This window comes from Gnatocerus cornutus, chromosome 1, assembly GCF_029298725.1.
Source record: "Gnatocerus cornutus isolate USDA-ARS CGAHR chromosome 1, icGnaCorn1.1, whole genome shotgun sequence".
NCBI classification, from domain to species: domain Eukaryota; kingdom Metazoa; phylum Arthropoda; class Insecta; order Coleoptera; family Tenebrionidae; genus Gnatocerus; species Gnatocerus cornutus.
Window position 1 is genome coordinate 30554370 of NC_142233.1, and position 13269 is coordinate 30567638.

General features: G+C 33.5%; 2 protein-coding genes across 2 annotated transcripts; both read right to left on the minus strand.

Moving 5' to 3' along the window:
- Positions 1 to 35: 35 nt before the first annotated feature.
- On the minus strand, positions 36 to 5340 carry LOC148181535 (tyrosine-protein kinase receptor torso-like). The gene is made up of 13 exons (XM_088030243.1): positions 5125 to 5340; positions 3275 to 3350; positions 3093 to 3229; positions 2820 to 3045; positions 2702 to 2769; positions 2490 to 2655; positions 1866 to 2035; positions 1551 to 1820; positions 1301 to 1505; positions 1057 to 1258; positions 856 to 1009; positions 456 to 808; positions 36 to 408 (listed from the first exon to the last, which is right to left on the minus strand). The coding sequence occupies exons 1-13, from the start codon at positions 5242 to 5244 to the stop codon at positions 198 to 200; spliced, it is 2358 nt and encodes a 785-aa protein (XP_087886369.1). The 5' UTR covers positions 5245 to 5340; the 3' UTR covers positions 36 to 197.
- A 2801-nt stretch (positions 5341 to 8141) lies between these two features.
- LOC148181536 (dolichyl-diphosphooligosaccharide--protein glycosyltransferase subunit 4-like) lies at positions 8142 to 8880 on the minus strand. The gene has a single exon (XM_088045339.1). It carries the CDS (start codon positions 8426 to 8428, stop codon positions 8321 to 8323), a length of 108 nt encoding a protein of 35 aa, XP_087901465.1. The 5' UTR covers positions 8429 to 8880; the 3' UTR covers positions 8142 to 8320.
- Between the last annotated feature and the right edge of the window lie 4389 nt (positions 8881 to 13269).

Genomic DNA, 13269 nt, shown 5'->3' on the forward strand with positions numbered 1-13269 from the left:
GATAACAGAAAATTTAAACGTTAACACAAGTTAACGTTAAACTTATTCACAGCTATGTACGTCAGTCACACGGTTCTCTTTTTTTAGTTATCTAACAATAAAATGTAAAGATTTTTTACATTTGATCACAATTAGTTGAACTTTGGATGTGTGTTTTCAAACCTCACGAAATGCACCTTTCATCTATGCATCTCCAACTATTTGAAAGTCACAGGTTTGATGTAGCGCTCGTTTGAACTCAGACTTTGATGCAACTTTTTCGCGGTTTTCTGCAAGTTTGGATCAACATTTTCTATCTGTAGATAATGAGAGATGTTTTCTAGCAAGTCGTCCAAGTTCTTGCATAGCTCCGTGAAGGTTGGTCGATTCTTAGGAGACGCTTTCCAGCAGCTTTGCATAATCGCATATCTAAAGGAAAAAATTACTCCAAACCCAAATCGTGGTAGTGTACTTACAGTTGTGGACTGCAGTTCGAAGGCCGACTCAGCCGATTCCCACTCTTGAGAAACTCCAGCAAGTCCGAAGTGTGTAAACCTACGTAGGGTGTACTACCTAAAGTCACAATTTCCCAGAGTAAAACTCCAAAAGACCACACATCACTGTAAGTCGTGTATATTTGATGAGTCAAAGATTCAAGTGCCATCCAACGAATCGGTAATTTCCCAGCACCACTCTTACAGTAAACGTTATCACGATAAACGTCTCTGCTCAAGCCGAAATCAGACACTTTTACGGTGTGGTTTTCACAGACTAGCACGTTTCGAGCGGCGAGGTCTCGATGGACAACACGGGTCTTGGCGAGGTGTTCCTAAAAAAAACTACAAAATTTCTGTTTGGAGGATGAGAAAAGCGCACCATGCCAAGGGCCACTTGCCGGGCTACTGAAAGAAGATGCTTTGGTTCGATAATAAACTCGTCTTGGAAATTCAAATGGTGAATATCGTAAGTCTTGTTAGCAAAGTAGTTCTTTTGATTGTAGTAGTAATTTTCGTCGTTCAGTTCTTGTTGGCTGAAACGACAGTTACACGAGGCTACTTTCTGACAGTATCGGCTTACATGCTGCAGAATTTCTCCCAAGCGTTACGGAGGTACGTCTGCAAGTCTCCCCGTGAACAGTACTCCACCACTAACAAAGGACCTTCAATGCGCCCTTCGGTGATGCAACCAACCAAAGAAACGATGTACGGATGCTGTTTAACCGACTTCATTATGTTGATTTCTTGCGTGAACTGGCGGATTTCATCACCGTTGGGACAGTCTAAAACTTCCGTTAAAAATAGTCAGTGAAGAGCAAGCATACCTTTCAACATCTTAACCGCGACTTGGATCTTCGAACCGTCTTTCATCTCCAAGAACGCGCGGCGAACGACACCGAAAGCTCCTTCTCCTAGAACACTCTGGAAGCACAGTTTGTCCGAATTCAACTCCCATTGATCCGGCGCTGATTTGATCGTCGCGAACTCGATTTTCTCCACAGAGTCTGGGAGCTTTTCTTCGTCGAGTTCCTACAAAATCCATTAGTTAATATTATGAAAAAACGATTTCCGTACCGTGAAGTATCTATCGCGTTGTTCTTTTCTCTTCTGTTTCATGCGGTAGTAGTTGATGAGAAAAGCTCCTCCAAGGAGTGCGATCAAAGGAACTAAAACGAGAGTTAGCACCCCCCACTGGTGAGGAGAAGACACGTCTATTGTCACAAAGTCTGTTCGATGGCGCTCTGTAGCGACTTTCTTGCTGCAACCGGCGGAAGAACACGCCATTAGAGAGACGTGGTACAAGTCCCCCAGAGACATGTTTTCAAAAACGGCATGAGTTAAGTTCTAAAATTCTTTTGTAATGTTTGAAAGTGGGAAAAATTGACTTACTCCAGAGATATTAAGAAATTTTCCAGTCGCATTGTGATCTAGATTTGTGAAATCCGCCATGTAATACGCAGGTTTTAAATCGGGGTTTTCCCAGTGCAAGTGGACGTTGTAGTTAGGAGATCCGTCGATCAGAGTTTCGTTTACCACAAAGTCTTGCGGTACATCCGGAGCTAACACAGATTTTGTACAATTCTGATTCAATTAAAAGTGGCGAGAACTTTATTTACTACGAACAGGAGAAGCTTAAGAAAGTTTATCACTACACGTAATTAAAACGATTTCTCTTTGACGGGGTCGACTCCGTCTTTTCTTCCAGTAAATTTTAATAATGAAATGCTTTACCTTCTATTGTTCGTGTCAGTGCATTTAATTTCAATAATAATTATTATGGTAGTTCCCGGGTAAAATATGAGATTTGTATTTATTAATAATAATAATAATACTAGTAAATAAAAATCCCTCATTATTTTCCTTCCAGGAATCGAAAACGAAAGGCTGCCGGCACTAATTCGTCTGTTATCGATCAGTTGTATTAATAGTACCAACTCCAAAGTTATGAGACGTATGGTAATTAAGCCCGCAAATCGTCGAACTAAACTTGCAGTTTTTTCTTCCCCAACTTACGACATTTATCCAAACTCTGGAAGACTTCCAAACACGTCGGAGTCTGAAAATGCAACGTTTTCTTCGCACTTTCGTACATGGGATCTCCATTCCGAGCCATAATATCAACACTGTAGTTCGTGCCAAATGTTAAACCTTTTAACGATGCTTGATGGAGCCCTGAAACCTGTGAACGCAATTACTCAAACTGTCTGTTGCTTCACCGAACTTACAACGTTAACTCTGTCTTCGACTATGGTTCCGTCTTTTAGCCAAATTAGATCGTAAAAACAGGAATAATCTAAAAAGAAACGGAACAATTGTATTTCCCTTGTGTTTTTGTGTGATAACCTTCGTTAGGATTCCATTCGATGGTTGCGTCACAGAAATTTTGTCCACAGCTAATATTTTGGACGGCGATATGCGTCACTGGTGGTGGTGCCGTTTTAGAGACTGCCATTGTAAGATTTGTGAAGTCACTATACAGAATTTCTTTTTTTACAAACGAGACGGCCCATAATCGAATTTGATTGCTTCCTTTCCTCAGGTTCTTAATAGCGATGTGGTTGCACGTGGTCTGAAAAAAGCGAATTTCGCAGGGGAAGACCAAAGAGGAGGTTTTACCGCAGGAGTGAAGTCGCCGCTCGCTTGCAGAAAAAAGGCAAAGTCTCCTTCATCCTTCCAGAAAAAATTCGCAGAGTCGTCTTCCTTACATATCAACTGGGGTAAAGACAAAGCTGGTTCGGTCGCGAGTTTTAGCTCTAAAAAACATGAAGGAATCTAGTCGTTGTCTTTTTTAATTTTACCTTTTAAAGCAAGGCGGGATTCGTTTTTCCAGGTACAAACATCAAAGTAGCAGGATAAAAACGGCGCTTCCTGCTTCTGTAACAGGAAAACAAATGGTCAGTTTCATGTTACGCAACTAATTTGAGCGAAATTGTTGTTAATTTACAGTTTTACTACCATTTCGAGTTAGTGATTCTGGAAAAACCATCTCAAAGTGCTATTATTTTTAACAAATCTCCACTCGTTGATACATTACAGGGTGTTCAATTTTAGCCGTCTGATTTTTATTCAGATCCCTGTCGAAAACAGCGATTGCGATATCAACCATTTAAATAAAATTATTCGATGCTTATACTTTAAGGGTTCTCATTTGCAAGTCAACAAGTCCCTGTCTGAATTACAATTAATTTATGTCTATTGTGATGCGTAAATAATTCAAAGTGTCAAACGTGCGCATACAGACTTCGCTAATTACATTCAGGTCCATTTTGTATTCACACTGGTTTCTGTAACCTTGTTTACGTTTTTCGTAACTAATATTTTTGTGAGAAAGTTATTAGAGCGTCAAAAGTTTTAAATATAATTAATTAATTAATTAAGGAATTGCGCATGCTTAATTATTTATGTTCCTAGCGAGTAAATGAATTTCAAATAAACTTAATCCAAACAAAACTCATCTGGAATATTAGTTTTATCCATTTATTAAAGTGCAATTAAAATTTCATCTCAGCATAAACTAATTTCGATTTAAACTTTTAAACTAATATTTCGATGTAATTACGTAAAAATTAATATTACTGAGAGTCCAAAAAACTGATTTTATAATCTAAATTTGTTAAATGTAAAATTTCGTGTTTTGTGTCCCCCGAAACGTTCATTTTCATATCGAAAATAATTTGGCTTTCAAATTATAAAACTTCAGGAATAATGAGCACTTTTTCACCACATTTTAATAATTTGTTTTTCTAATCTGAAGGTAGGAATTTCATAGCAGGGACTCTATTATCATATTGGACACAAAAACAAAGAAATGCAATTATAAAACTCTACAAAGAATGACCATTTTTTTTTATTTTAATAATTTGAAGACATCAGCAGATTAGAGACTCGTAGCAAAGACTATTATTATCTAAGACAGGAAAACAAAGAAATGCAATTGAGGATATTATTGAAAAGAAAATTGAACTCAACAAAGGCTCTTTGAAATGTTCTATTTCAATCAATAACAAATATTTGTGGCCTCTCGCTTATCGTTGAAATTTGGACACATCCAACTAACTTTGTTTTAAATCAGATCTGTTTCGACTGATTCATCGAACAACATTTTTGCTTATCATTAATAATTATCATGTATAACGGCAGATCTGATGAAATGTAGCGAGAAATTTAAATTATAACGACCAGAAAATTGCATGTTCCTATCTCAATCATTAAATCTTCGAATGAGATAATTACAATTTTAACAATCGCTAGAAGTGTATAGAAATAAACAAAACAAAAGTGATTCCCGCTAAATATCAACTTTTATTTTTGTCCCCAATTAACATAATATACGGATTTCATTGCTGCTGCACCTTGACAAAAGATAAATGTTTTCCTTTTTATATCACGTTTTCAACAGTTTTTTTACCGGTTTTTCAATCTTCCATCACTGTATTGTTTACCAATGTATCATGAATGAAATTAATAACTTGAAATTATGTTAATACAATTCGCATCACGAATTCAAAGTTCGCACTAAACCAGTGTTTAGATAAAATGCTAAAAAAAGTAAAGTTCAGCCAAACAATATTTCAAAACTTCATAGTAAAAGTAGATGCAATATTGTAAAATTAATGTCATGTAATTATGTCTTAAATACTTCACTCACCTTGTGAAAACTTCGACAAACTGCGTCCAATAACTTTTCCTCGGGCAACTCATTAAATTCGACATTTCTAAAATTCCGGCCACACACTGTCGTTATTAAAATTAAAAATATTATAAACATTTTTCTCGATTTTTGTCACTTATAAAAACGAAAATGATTGGTACCAACATTAGAGAAGAAAACGGAGCGCACAGTAAATCAACACTGTGAGAATGACACGATGATTCCGGAAAGGTGGATATTTTGAGTAGGGATAGCAATGCGCTCTTGCGAAATTTTGCTCGAATATTGATGGGTTTTTGATTGGGTGAAAGAGGGTGGCGGAAACAAATTAGATGCACAAATTTACATAAACAATTTAGCTGCATTCAACCCACTACTTACTCCGAATTTTATTCCTTATTCTTAAAAGTAGTAAAAATACATAGTTGAATATTGGAAATATTTAGTTCGTCGCGAATTATTATTAATTAAATTTCTAAAAAAAATCTATTTCTGGTTCCATAATTTTCTAATTTGGCAGCATTATTGAGCGTTACATAAGTAGTAACGCTTCCAAATGTCAATCTTGTACTCGTTAAATTAGCGAAATTGCGCAAAATACCGGAAATTTTTGGTTTGTCCTAAAAACAAATATTTAAAAAAATAGTGCTTATAGATATTTCTAAAACGTTGGAAGGATTAATCATCGTATTAAAAATAGGACTGTCCAAATTTCTTTCTTGAATTCCCAAAATTAACGAACATACGAAATTTAATCTAGAATATTGAAAATTTTGAATTCGTCCCAAAATAAAAAAATTGTAAAAAATCTGTTTCTGGTTCTAAGCTTTGGGACTTTGACAGACTTAATAAGCGTGTCAAAAAATAGTAATGCCTAAAAATATCATTCTTTTATTCCTACAATTGGCAAAAATACGAAAATAATCATTAGCATTTATTTGATTTTAAATTAGAACACTTTTTCGTTAATTAATATTCAAACATACATAGTTTATAAATTTTATTTATGATTACCTCTAAAATTTCGGCTTAAGTTGAGTAGTTATGTTTATTTTAAATTTTTTCTACGGAGGCACAGTGGTCTTGATCGGATTTTTGGAGACGATTTTTGAAATTTACCACATTCATAAAACTTTGTAAGGCGAATCTATTAATGACACCTGCGACATTATAAATTATATCCCTTATCCCAATTTTCACGTTGAAAATTTTTATCAATAAATATTATTAAGGAAAGTTGCTTACAATTAGAATATTTTAGATTTTTAGACCAAATTTCAGTCCAAAATTCACATTTAGGTTTTTTTTACTTTTCAAAAATTTAAATTCGATCAGCAGTTTGATTATTATTAATTTGTCTATTTATGATGTTAATATTTTTTAAATTTTTATGCGATTCAGTATCTCTGTTTTTTTATCATTCACGTTGATTTTCATTGAAAATTGCTTAATATAGGCAATCCAAAATACACTTTTCTTTATCTCCTTGTAGGAAAAAAATGGGATTTCACAGTTCGAAAGCAGACGAAATAATATGTTCTGAAGCTAGTAGTAAAAAATAGTATATTAAGTATTAAGAACGGTAAGGACACTTTACCGATCGAAGACAATTGTTTGGAGGAGGAGCGCAGCGACGACTCCAATTATTGTCTGAGATCGGTATAGTCCTTAACGTTCGTGATGCTTATAAAATTTTTTGCACGATAGACAAATTTCGATTATTTTTATAAAACTAAAAATGTTACAAATAATTGACATTAATTGTTCTTCAATAATTCCTGAAAAGTCAAAATTTCGGTCTGAGAATGAATATAAATCCTTCTTTTTTAATGACTATTTTTAAATTTTTACTTACCGTTCTAGAACGGTAAGTAAATTTTGTACTTACCGTTTTGTTTATCTTGGTAACCAGTAAACTCAACTTACTGTTCCAACAGCAGGCGCGGTAACTAAGCAAAATTGTTCTATCGTGCAAAAAATATTTTTTGCCACTTGTTTAGCGTTTTTATTCCCAAATTTTCGATTGTCTTGACTGCCATTGACATTGATCAATCTCTATCAATTCATATAAAACTGCGTTCTCTGATATTGGGGTTAAAATCTTTGCATTTTATTATTTTATTCGGGTTCACCCTTTATGGTTGCATGTGGTTGAGATTTTTCGAATGTGTAACCTTTAATGGTTCTTTAATAAACCAAAAGTAGTTCCAGACTGAAATAATTTGAAACAAATTCTAAAACTCTAGTTAAACTCATGTTTATTTCTAACTTCGAAAGGAAACTCCAGAAAGCGATATGTATTATTATTTTCGAAAGCATATTCCGGGAAAAAATGTGTTTTTAGGTGAGTATGTACTTTCAGTACAATTTCACAAATTATCAAAATTTAAAGCAGTTTGAAAAAATAAGCTTGCATGTAGTTTTAATAATTTAGCTAAAATGGCCAATGCTAGGTAGTAAAGTGGCTTTGCTGGCTGTTTATCTAATTTTGATAAAAACAAAGGCGGGGGATATACGCACAGTAATGATTTTTGTCCACTTAAATTTGCTATCGGGACCACTGTGGAAAGCTGAGAAATCCTAATTTTTCACATATTTGTCGTCAAATCCAAGATTTAAAAAATTTAGGGACTGAAAATAGAATGTTTCTTAATTCTGAAATAATAACATAAAAGAATCCAAGGCGAAACAGTTTTGTTCCCCATTTTACAATACTCAAAACGCGTCTTATCCAAAAATGGACTTGGCAACTTAACAAATATGACCGAAAAGTGAAAACAACCCACCGGATTCACTTTTTTTTTTCGATTAAGAATAAAAGAGTGTTGTGCAATTAGAAACTCGTTGAAATCACAATACAGTTGTTGTCAGTTCTCGGATGGGACGGTCGTTTCGTCAACGCGCCCAGTGAAAAGTGCGTTCAAGGTGAGAGAGCTAGATTATTTTTTATAGTTTTTGACCTTAGAGTATTTTCGGTTCTCCTGTCTTAAGAAAGGTAGTTTAATACGACTTGCTTCTTGAACATTTTTATTCTCCATACTTATGAAACTATCGTTGCAACCAAATTACAAAAAAATACTACATACTAAAAAATATTTATTTAACAAATATAATGATTTAGGGTTTAATTACAATGAATTTACTTACAAATGGCTTATACATGATGATGAAAAATAAATGCAAAATGATGACATCACTGTCTGGAGTAATTGGCATTAATGTAATGGAATAAGACCACCAACAAAAAAAGAATTACTCCTAAAGCATTTGAAAGAATCGCTAGATGAACGTCGGTTACCATCCTAAAAAAACAGCAACATTAAATAATGAAATCTTATCAAAATAAAAAAATCATTTTTTTTACAAAGTGAGATAATCTGGTAAGTACTTTTAACTTAACCTTATATTCCCCCATGAAGTTAATTTCAACTTTCAGTTACAAAAAGTAGTTTAATTAATTAATAACTTCCATTTGTAACTTATGTAAAAATGAAAGTGATGTATTTATTTTCGCAAACCTTAGAAAACGCATTTATTATGAATTCCACAATTTTCCTGACCGGCAACCTCTCATAAAGCCAAAACATATTTAATACTAACCATAAGCATAAAGAAATGGACTTACTTTCTTTTTTGTAATAAATTTACCAAAATGTTCACAAAATTCGATTTTACGTGGCTTAGTTTCGGTCTAGGCGATTTCGGCGATTTGACGTCAAATGTCAAATGTTGAAAATGACAGAATTGACAGTTGCCGTTAGACAATAAAGGTAGGACTCGTACTTATCGATTCATGGCGGAACGTGAAGTTGAATCGCATCGAGAGAGGACTCTGGATGTGTTGATTTTTAAGGCGACTAGATTTTGTGTAAAAAAAGATTTTTCTATCCAGTGACCTTATAGTTTTTCAAATGCTTAATTTTTGAATACTAGTTATTAAATAAAATATTTAAAACATGTTGTTAATTTTAATTGATAAAACTAAATAAAAATGAGCCCGATGTCTTAAAAAAAAAACAATTTTTATAGACAAAATAATGGTTAAAAATCTTCCAAAATTAAGCAAAATTACCCAAACAGCTATCTTACCACCAAAGATGTTAAACAAAATAACAAGATTCACAAGCAACACGGGGTGAAGATGGACCAGTGCACCTGAAATTTAAACTGTTTAAAAGGAAACTTTCTTTATTCCTGGTTGTGGCAACGTTTTTCCTCGTCTAGGTGGCACTAGCCATATCGTTTTAAAATTAAATTTTCAAATTAATATTTTCATAAAGATAAAGTATTTCCGATAATAATAACTTAATGTTGAACGAGCTAATGGCATAAAATAAAAAAAAAAACGACTTTAGTAAGTTGTATTACGAAAACAAATTGTACTTAAGTTTAATGTGTTTTAGACGATTTAAAATAGTGTTTAAAAACAAGCGATGATTTTTTAACCGACTTTTTCGTGTGCCACATGCCTTGGTCCAGAAACAAAAATCCACTTTAGTGTGTAAAAATTCACTTTTTTTTTAATTTTAGGGTGCTATTGGGATAGTTTTGCTCGATTTTGGGTACTTTAGTGGTGTCTTAAAATTACAGTTTTATGTCCTCTTCAGACTGTTTTTCTTTGATTTTTGCATATGCCAAATGCACCGGTCCAAAAGTAACATTTTGCTGTGTACTAAAAATGAATTACCTTTGTTTAAATTTTATTTGCCTGTTATTTATTTTACAGTCCATTTAACATATTACGGAACTGTTTTGTTTTAAAGACTGGCGTATGGTATTATATCTTTTTTATTGCCATCTTTATTACAGGATCGAATGAAAATTAATTACTTGCATTACAGGTGCAGTTTCTTCCGATTTTAAAGTTTTTTTTTTCAAATAGAAAACGTGACTACGCTATTAAATAAATCTCCATTCCGTTTTGCCCCAATTCTCTGTCTATCTTTTCCCTTAAATTTGTGGCATTTTTCGGCTGATCTCCCATCACATTTCGTTTTATCGTCCCACCATTTTACGATGCCATCGTCCCCAATTTAACGATATCAAAATAAGCAAAACTGATTTTAATATGACGCATCTCCTATTTCATTTACTTTTTTCATTAACCACAGACATAAAATTATGGTTGATCGTACTTTTACTGGGCGCCGACCCGAGAAGGACCGGAAGTGCCTCTAGAGGTGAATCACAACAGACTTTACAGGTCACTTGATCGAAACCAACAAGTAACCGGCGTTGACTCATCTCGTATTTAACTGGCTATTTATTTATGGAACTGTAAAAATTATCGCGTTTTTATAATGTATTCCGTTGCTAAACTGCGAAGCGTTTCGTAGGTAATAATGTTAATGAGTCACCATTAGCTGCCATGAAATTCAAGATCATTTATCTTTTATGATTCACACGTTAATTTAAATTTAATAAACTGATTGCTAACAATGAAAGTAAGTGACAATTATTAAAAGCGAAATTGCGTGAAAGGTGCATAAGTTTCACACTTGGATTGGGCAGGACGTGGAAATGGATTTATTAGTCATGGGAAAAAATATGTGCTATATGTGCCGTTTTCATCAAACTATAATTATACATAGCCACCAGAGCAAAACCCCTTTGAAAATATTTCATTTTCACTCAAAACTTAATTAATTATTGCTAAATTAACAAAATTATTGATATTTTGCACGATTGGGTTTTAGGGCGCTCTAATTTTTACTCGACATGCTTTTAAACCTGCAAAACTAATTAAAATAATTAACATATTTTATCAATTAAAATTACTAAACATACATGTTAAAAGAATAGGTAATTAGCTAGAAATTATTGCACCAATAATTAAATTAATATTCTCTATCGGTGGAATTGAACTTCACGTTCGTGTTCCCCCGTAAGTCGATAATGTAGGTAAGAATTTGGACTTTTTTTATAGTTTTATGTCCTTTTTGGGGTGTTTTTCTTTGTAATCGCGGTGTGCAAAAATGCCAATTTCAATGCAAACTATTAAAAAAGTCGAAGTCATTAGTTATGGAGTTCGGCCACAATCTAGCGTGTTCTCTCCAGATAAAATTGTCACTCCAACATTTTACTTTAACAATATATATAACCTCCGACGCATTATATCCAAGAAGATTATGGACTCGAAGCAATTAAACCGCGGTGAATGCACACATATAAATCCTTTTAAAATCTAGCATCTGCAATAAAAATAAAAGACTAATTTATATGTACGCTCTATAATTATCTTCTTGGCACTATCATGTTTTCTTTCCAACGCCAATCCGGAATTTCCCATCTGTAACCGATTTGTTGAAAATGTGTTGTCGAATGCGTTATAAATCAGCTGCACTCAGAGAAAAATCGTGTTTTATGTAAGCCTAGAATTGAGTTAATTGACAGAGAGAAACTGCACATCTTCGGTCGAAAAAAAGTGATTTCATTAATATAATTATCAGCGGACATATATTGCCTGCACTGCACCTTATTGCAAATGCAAGAAATTTTAATTTGACTTCGTTGTTTGTAACGTTTTATCGTGTTTATAAAATAAACAAAATAAGCACCTGTAGCGTGAGTCAGACTGAGCTTGTCTGCTTTTACGTCGCTGCACGGTTCATTTAATTATAATTTAATATTCTTCCATACAGCCAGTAACTGTAGTTTTTTTGCAAGCAAAAAACGCTCTGACTCACGATTCTATTTCAAATAATGGTTAATTTGTAACACTTTTAAATCATGATAGTATTTTCTGCGAAAAGCGTCGCTTTTTCAGTGAATTGAAACGATTTCAAGACGTGAAATGATTCGCGTCATGACAATGAATATGGAAATTTCACTTTTTTAATAACTTTGATGGTATTCTGTGTTGTAGACCCTATAATTATCCCATGTTATCGTCAGACATGGTAAAAACTTTAACCATGGCGTCGTGTATAATTTAATTATGAAGCTACTCTCAACATAATAATCTAGTAATTATGATGGAGGACCAGAAAATCCGGACGTGTTTCAAAAATCTGGAACCATCAAAACAGTCAATTTTAGTTATTTTTATTTTTGTGGTGCTGTATTTTATTGTTCTTGGTATCGTTTAGACGTTTTTTCTATTTCTGAAAATTATAACTCATTTAAATAGCACCTTGATTTTTGGAGACAACTAAATAATAGTTGAGGCTTGAGAACTGAATTAAAAATCCTGAGAATACAATTTTGCGAAACCTGAACCTTTGTCAATGAATAAAATGTTAAGAACATAATTCCAAGCACCGTTTCAGATTTTCATAATTACTCTATTACTACATTTATAGTTTGTTAATTAATAAATTATATTTTTAAATTTTGCACAAATAACTGAATTAGAAGCGATTATAGTTTCGGGCGGTGAATTTTTAGATAGTGCTCAGTATCTCCGAAACTACGGCTGAAAGAAAGATGGGGTTTTCACCATAAGTTTTTTCGCGCTCTTTTTGCTTAGAATCCGCTCTCAAATGTCCAAAATTCGATCATTGTTTTTTTGTAAAAAAAAATTCTACCGAAACGATTTGATTTTTTGTTTTTTTAGTCACTATTCGTAAACTATTACACCTATCTACCAATCTGTGATTTACTCAGTCGATAGATCTCAAGCTGCTAATTCTATTGATATACATACAGGGTGTCCCAGAACTCGCGCCCCAGAGAGCAAGGGAGGATGCCGACAGCAATACAGATGGTAAATTTCAAAACAAAAATTGACTAAGTTTAATAGTATTCGAGAACTGATAAAAAGTTAACAACCAATCCCGAAAGCTTATTCGAGAAGTGGAGTAAATGGCCTTCCCAATTTCCTAGGCAACGAGAGTCTAATGTTTAACTGACCAATAGATGATAGTATGTGTCCATAGTTACCAATTTTTAAATTCTGTTCAGCTTCGGGATTGGCTACAGTTTTTTTGTCTTATCTCGGTTATTTTTTGAGTTAAAAAATTATGGTTTTAAAATTTTGGTTCAGAATTGTTGGCTTCATAAGCCCTTTCTCTCTGGGGCGCGAGTTCTGAGACACCCTGTATAATAAACGTCTTTTCGCTCCGAAAAATTTTGTTAAAATTGACCCTCTAAAAATCTAATTCTATCAATATCTCGTTTAATTGTGAAGCCCACTCAAGTTAT

What these genes read in the sequence shown, in the direction of transcription:
- LOC148181536 (XM_088045339.1), bottom strand. Translation starts at nt 8,428, where the DNA reads ATGGTAACCGACGTTCATCTAGCGATTCTTTCAAATGCTTTAGGAGTA.
- LOC148181535 (XM_088030243.1), bottom strand. Translation starts at nt 5,244, where the DNA reads ATGTTTATAATATTTTTAATTTTAATAACGACAGTGTGTGGCCGGAAT. An exon ending in AATTTCTTAATATCTCTGGA is followed by an intron (nt 1,821 to 1,865) that starts GTAAGTCAATTT and finishes AAAGAATTTTAG; the next exon opens with AACTTAACTCATGCCGTTTT. An exon ending in GGCAAGTGGCCCTTGGCATG is followed by an intron (nt 809 to 855) that starts GTGCGCTTTTCT and finishes AGTTTTTTTTAG; the next exon opens with GAACACCTCGCCAAGACCCG.